The sequence below is a fragment of the Macaca nemestrina genome, chromosome 6, assembly GCF_043159975.1.
Source record: "Macaca nemestrina isolate mMacNem1 chromosome 6, mMacNem.hap1, whole genome shotgun sequence".
Lineage (NCBI taxonomy): Eukaryota > Metazoa > Chordata > Mammalia > Primates > Cercopithecidae > Macaca > Macaca nemestrina.
The window spans coordinates 180,712,742-180,720,085 of NC_092130.1; the positions used below are offsets into that span (position 1 = coordinate 180,712,742).

Sequence of the window (7,344 nt, forward strand, 5' to 3'; positions counted from 1 at the left end):
CTTTTAAGAAAGAGACCTAAAACTTACCTCCAGACTAACCAAGGAGTTGCGTGAGAGATCCAAAGATTTCAGACCTGTTAAACTCATCAGAGAATGTCCCAGGTGGGTAATCTTCTCTTGGTAAGTTCCAGGAATAGACAATGACTGAAGCTCAGCTGAGAATTAAAAAAAAATTATGAGATTTTAATCTTTTCTTTTGAAAACAATTATTATAATAAAGGTCAAGTTCTTGGTGTTTGGATATAGAGTAGACACTGACACAGATTCCTGGTTTAATTCAACTTCACTCAAGCTCCTGAATCTTCTCCTCGGCCATCTGTGCCCTTCCTTGTAAAGTCCAGTTTAGTGCGGCCAGAACCCCCACCCTCAGTATCTGCTCAGGTTCCCTATCCCCAGATCCCACAGGTGGTGTCTGGTCACCCTGGCCTCTCTTTTGCAATAATCCCGTTCAGTCGGTTTAGCTCAAATCCCCTTACTCCTCATGTGTCCTCTCAGTCATTTTCCACCCACTGCCCCTGCCCTCATCCTCGGCTATGAACTCCCCCTGGTCGCTGCTGTACTTGGAGCTGAGCTCCATCTCTCTTCCCCACTGCAAAATCCCAGCACTGTGACCCCAGGCCCACCTCGATGGCTCTGAATAAAGCCTTCCTCCCCGTGCCTGACGAGGGTCATTCAGAACATTTCTTCCTCCAACAGTACACGTAAAAAGACTGAGAGACAAATGCTAACACGTGTCCTATTGTGGAATAAATCCCTTTACTTTCCCTCTTACACATTTCTGTATTTTCAGCTTTTCTTAGAGAGATATGTATCCTCGTAATCTGAAAAAGGCACCTAGAACCCAGTACAACTCCTTTGGAGTTGGACTATCAGCACGACGAGCAAGGAATGTACCTGAAGTTTCAGCTTATGTTTATCTCTGCAGTACCTCCAGGCCACACGCTTCTTCCCACCTTTACTGCCTCCAAAACCACCTCTCCCCAGGAACCCCCAATTCATCTCCCGCCCCCACTCCGGCTGCTGAGTTCCATCACGCCTTGCAGCCATCACCATCCGAAACCCACTAGTCGGGTAGCCTGTCTGCTGGCCTCCTCTTACACCTGTGGTCGGGCTGTGCAAGCTCCATGCACCCTGCAAGCCTCTGCAACGTGCACTCATAAGCAGTCATTAGATCAACGTTAACTACAAGATCAAAGTTTCCACAATCAAAAAGACAGTTTAGATCTGAATACACCAACACTTTCCCAGGAACATTTATGTTTTAGAATATATTTTGGGTTTTTTGTTTTTGTTTTGAGATGGAGTCTTACTCTGCTGCCCAGGCTGGAGTGCAGTGGTGTGACCTCGGCTCACTGCAACCTCCACCTCCTGGGTTCAAGTGATTCTCCTGCCTCAGTCTCCTGAATAGCTAGGATTACAGGGACGTGCCACCACATCCCACTAATTTGTGTGTTTTTAGTACAGATGGGGTTTCTACTAAAACCCCATGTTTCCCTGTTTCCTCACGTAGCCCTCGGGCATCATCTCAGACGCAGCTAAACAGCAGGACGCTGCGTGGTTCTGCCCCACTTGCAGGCACACAGGACAAGCAGCTCATTGTCCCCTACACCCTGCCACCAGGACAGGGTCAGGAGGGGACAAGGTGCAGTGACTTTTGGCTCATGTTCCCGAAAGAAAAGCATTCCGTGACAGTCTTGTGGTTTCCTGACCATGTTGGCCAGGCTGGTCTCAAACTCCTGACCTCCAGTGATCCATCCACCTCAGCCTCCCAAAGTGCTGGGACTACAGGCATGAGCCACTACGCCCAACCAGAATATGTTCTGATTAAATTTACAATTTGGTTTGAGCTCCTCCAGTTCCAGGCAAGATGGAGGGGACACATTTCACCCTGCTCCTCTCGCATATCAGACCCACCGCCCTGGAGGAAAATATATGGAACAAGCACCGGCGGACTGCAATGAACAGAAGCCAACCGGCCACGGGCCTCGGCACTGGAGAGGTAACCCAGCACTGAGGCCCTGGGTTGACTCTGGGGTTTTGTTTATGTTTGTTTACTACACATCCCACTCCGGGTGCCACAAAAGCTGGCAGCCCAGAAACACCCAAAGACCAAAAACCGTAAGCCTGCTCTCGATGGCCAAAGGACCAGGAGGGGCCTGGCAGGACAGAGTCTCTTCACATCACCAGCCCTCCTGCAAGCAAACCCACACACACATACACAACCACACACACACACAAACACCCCTCGTCCACCTGGCTTTGCGTAGCAGCCAGCACTGGGGTGTGAGAATGGACCCTGACTGCTGTCCCGGCTGGCTAGAACGAGGTGGTGCCCTTCACCCTCCCAGCCAGTAGGGTCTGCCAGAGCCTGTGGGTGAGGCAGGAGTCCCACGACTGTCCCGGCAATGAGGCTACACCCAGCAGGCTTGAGTGAGGAATCTTCTCAAGTAATGGGATTTAAACAGGAAGCAGAGCCTCATGACATCATACCCAGCATGCCCACAATACGATAAAAAATGACCAAGAACCAGAAAAATGGCAATTTGAATGAGAAAACACAGTCAATCAATAGATACCACCAACAGAGAACACAGAATTCAGGTCTAACAAGGATTTTAAAGTGACTGTCATAAAAAATACTTCAAAGAGCAATTACAAACACTTGACACAAAGGAAAAACTAGTCTTAGCAAAGAAACAGAAGATATAAAGAAGAAACAAATAGAAATTTCAAAGAAAAATACAATAACAAAAAATCACAAGAGCAGTTTAACAGCAAAATGGAGATGACAGATGAAAACCATAAAACTGTAAAGAAGGCCGGGCACAATGGCTCACACCTGTAATTCCAGCACTTCGGGAGGCAGAGGTAGGTGGATCACAAGGTCAGGACATCGAGACCATCCTGGCTAACATGGTGAAACCCCATCTCTACTAAAAAAATCACAAAAAATTAGCTGGGCATGGTGGTGGGTGCCTGTAGTCCCAGCTACTTGGGAGGCTGAGGCAGGAAAATGGCATGAACCCAGGAAGCAGAGCTTGCAGTGAGCTGAGATCATGCCACTGCACTCCAGACTGGGAGAGAGAGTGAGACTCTGTCTCAAAAAAGAAAAAAAAAAACTCTAAAGAAAAACTAAGAGAACCTGTCACAAGCAGACCTGCCCTAAGACAATCGCTGAAGACATTTTTTCAAATATGAAGGAAAGACAAAAGAAAGAAACCTAGAGCATCGTGGAATGAAGAAAAAATAACGGAACAGAGAAACATACAGATAAATACATTTCCTCCTGAGTTACTGAAAAGGCTAGGTGTTTTAAAAAAAATCATAATATTAATATGGTTCTCAAGGTATGCAGAGAAAACACTTCAGACAACTAAATTGTAAAGGGGAGAGGATAGAGACCTAAATGGTGATAAAGTTTCCATATTTCACTCAGAAGTGGTAAAATGTCTGTACAAGTAAACTGTGCTGAATTACATAAGTATATTGTAATTTGTATAGCCACCACTATGAAAACCATACAAGGAGACATACACCAAAACATAACTGATAAATCAATTATGATACTAAAAATATTCAAGTAAGTCACAGGAGGCAGGAAAAGGGACGCAGAAGGAAAAAACACAGGAAACAATCAAAAAACAATAAAATGGCACACTTAAGTTCTAATATTTAACAATTATATTAAATGTAAATGGCCTAAAACACTACTACAAGACAGAGATTAGCAGAGTGAATAAAAATAATGAACCAGGAAACTAATTTCAAATATAAAGATACAGGTAGGTTAAAAGTTCAAAGTAAATGGATAGGAAAAGATATGCCATGCAAAAACCAATCAAAAGAAGCTACAGTAATATCAAATAAGGCAGATGTCTCAACAAACAAAACTACCAGGAAAAAAGAGGACCAAGAGCCAGGCACGGTGGTTCACACTTGTAATCCCAGCACTTTGGGAGCCCGGTGGATCACCTGAGGTCAGGAGTTCGAGACCAGCCTGGCCAACATGGCGAAACCCCATCTCTACTAAAAATACAAAAATTAGCCGGGCGTGGTGGCAGGTGCCTGTAATCCCAGCTACGTGGGAAGCTGAGGCAGGAGAATTGTGTGAACCTGGGAGGCAGAGGTTGTAGTGACCCAAAGTCGTGCCACTGCACTCCAGCCTGGGCAACAAGGAGGAAACTCTGTCTCAAAGAAAAAAAAAAAAAAAAAGTGGAAGACTACATACACTAAAAGGGTCAGTCCACTAAGAAGATATAAAAATCCTAGATATTCAATTCAACAAATAACAGGGCTTCAAAACATATAAAGTGAAAAAAGAAATAGACAAATCCACAAGTACAGTTAAGGGTTCAAGACCCCTCTCTCAGTCATTAACAGAGTCACTAGACAGAAAATCAGCAAGGATACAGAAGAATTGAACAATACCATCAACAAACAGGATCTAATTGATATTTATGTATTTACATAACAGTCCACTCAACAACAGAATACACACACATTCAAGAAAAAAAAAAAACTCTAAAGAAAAACTAAGAGAACCTGTCACAAGCAGACCGGCCCTAAGACAATCGCTGAAGACATTTTTTCAAATATAAAGGAAAGACAAAAGAAAGAAACCTAGAGCATCGTGGAATGAAGAAAAAATAACAGAACAGAGAAACATACAGATCACAAGAGCAGTTTAATAGCAAAATGGAGATGACAGATGAAAACCGTAAAACTGTAAAGAAGGCCAGGCACAGTGGCTCACGCCTGTAATTCCAGCACTTCGGGAGGCAGAGGCAGGCGGATCACAAGGTCAGGAGATCGAGACCATCCTGGCTAACACGGTGAAACCCCATCTCTACTAAAAAAAATACAAAAAATTAGCTGGGCATGGTGGTGGGCACCTGTAGTCCCAGCTACTTGGGAGGCTGAGGCAGGAACATTCAACAATATAGACCAGATGCTGGATCATAAAACAAACCCTGACAAATTTAAAAGAATTAAAATCATACAGATTATGCTCTAGCCATAATGTAATCACACAGAAAAATAACAGGAAAATCTCCAAACACATGGAACCTTAAAAACATACTCCTTAAAAATCCACAGGTCAGGCCAGGCACGGTGGCTCACATCTGTAATCCCAGCACTTTGGGAGGCAGAGCCGGGCAGATCACAAGGTCAGGAGATTGAGACCATCCTGGCTAACACAGTGAAACCCCGTCTCTACTAAAAAATAAAAAATAAAAAAATTAGCCAAGCGTGGTAGGGAGCGCCTGTAGTCTCAGCTACTCAGGAGGCTGAGGCAGAAGAATGGCATAAACATAAAAAAAAAAAGCTGTCAGTGAGCCAAGATTGTGCCACTGCACTCCAGACTGGGTGACAGAGCAAGACTCTGTATAAAAATAAATAAATAAATAAATAAATAAATAAAACCACATGTCAAACAGGAAGTATCAAGGGAAATTCTTAAAATATGCTGAACTGGATGAAAATTAAAATACAACATAACAAAATTTGTGGATACAGATAAAGTAGTGCTTAGAGAGAAACTTGTGGCACTATTTATAATAGAAAATAAGAAAGTCTCAAACCAATCATCTACATTTTTGCCTCAAGAATCTAGAAAAAGTATAAAATAAATGCAAAGCAAGCAGAAAGAACGAAATTTTAAAAATCAGAAATCATGCCTCAGGATCACATGGACTTTGTCACGATGTTACTGTTCCCCTTAACCACTCTACAGAGAACTACTCTACAGATTATTGGACATTATAAAACATTAAGTTTTCCATTTGAGATATTCTTTGAGGACCTGGGGACTGATGCCATCTGGTCTAAAGGACCCCACAAGCGGATTCACCAAAGAATGCAGTTTCCACACCCTGATAATTCCATGGCCCTTACCTCGACCAACTGACAACATCAATTTTCCAGCCCCTCACAATCCTGTTCCTTTCAAGACCCCAGCTCAGGCTGGGCGTGGTGGCTCATGCCTGTAATCCCAGCACTTTGGGAAGCCAAGGCAGGTGGATCACCTGAGATCAGGAGCTCAAGACCAGCCTGGCCAACATGGTGAAACACTGTCTCTACTAAATATACAAAAAATTAGCCGGGCTTGGTGGCGTGCGCTTGTAATCCCAGCTACTCAGGAGGCTGAGGCAGGAGAATCACTTGAACCTGGGAAGTGGAGGTTGCAATGAGCTGAGATTATGCAACTGCACTCCAGCCTGGACGACAGAGTAAGACTCCGTCTCAAAAAAAAACCAAAAAACCCAGCTCAGATCTCCTTGGGGAGATGGATTGAGGCCTCCTTCCACCTCCCTGCTGGGCTCCTGCCAGCATTAAACTCTTTCTCTGCTGCAAACCCTGCTGTCTCATTGTATTGGCCTGTGGCCCCACAGCACCTGACTGAACCTGTTGGTCCAGTAACACCTGCAGACCACACAGAGACATTCACAGGCTAAGAACAGAACCCCAGGAACAACTCTGCACACACACTCCACAAGTTAGCTCAAATAAGCCAACTCCGCAAAACCCCACACAGCCGACTCAAGGTGAACTAATAATACGAACGGTTCTCTGACAACCAGAGATACAGAATTGGTCATTTAAAAGCTTCAAAACCAGAAATTGACATGTCCATATGGTTTCACTGGAAAATTCCACAAAACATTCAAACAATGAGCACAAACTCTACAGAACCTCTTCTAAATATGAGAAGGCAACACTTCTCAACAGTTTATGAGCTCGGCTTCCCCCTGACGCCAAAACCAGACAAAAACAGGCCAAAAAGAAGGCAACCGGCCACCAACATCCTCAAGAAGGCCAAGCCCAACAATCAGCATAATGGGCCCAGGAGAACCCGGGAGAGGGGTCCCCAGCGGGAGGGCGGGCTGCGCTCCTGGAGAGCAAGGCTGGCTCTCTCTCCTTAGCGGATATAACCGCCAGTCACGGTACCACAATGACCCGATAGACAAGCAGGAGCCGCGACTCCGGGACCGGAACGCGGGCAGGGGCCGCACCTGGGCACGAGGGGCGGGGTCCTCACCTGGGCGCGCGCGCCCCGCCCTCCCGCCCGAGACCGTTCCGGACGCCCGCGGCGCCTGCGCAGAGGAGCCCCACCTGCCCACGGTCTGCCGCCCAGGCAACCAGGCGCGGCCGCCCCGGGAAGCTCGGTACCCACCCCCCGCCACCCTCACGCTTGCACCCCCGCCCGCTGGCGCACCCAGGTCGCGGTGAGGCCCTAGTCCGCTCTTCGCCCGGACCGCCTCCTCGCTCAGCACCAGCCGCGGACCAGCCCGCGCCATGTTTCAAACGAAGCCCTCGGACGGCGCCTGCGCGGCGGGCGGGGCA

General features: G+C 46.3%; 1 protein-coding gene across 4 annotated transcripts in view; it reads right to left on the reverse strand.

Moving 5' to 3' along the window:
* Positions 1–7,344, reverse strand: part of LOC105463272 (centrosomal protein 72) — a 37,443-nt gene extending 30,099 nt beyond the window's left edge. Inside the window, exons 1-2 of one of the 4 annotated variants that reach the window (XR_976224.2) lie at positions 7,217–7,344; positions 28–155 (exon numbers count right to left, since the gene is read on the reverse strand). Coding sequence is in view for 3 of the 4 variants with exons in the window: in XM_011710289.3 (XP_011708591.2) it covers positions 28–155; positions 7,217–7,298 (210 nt within the window). In the remaining variant the exon portion in view is untranslated. Of the gene's footprint in view, positions 1–27; positions 156–259; positions 866–894; positions 2,688–7,216 lie in introns of those variants that run through there. The other 3 variants (XM_011710289.3, XM_071099165.1, XM_071099164.1) reach the window with 3 other exon arrangements.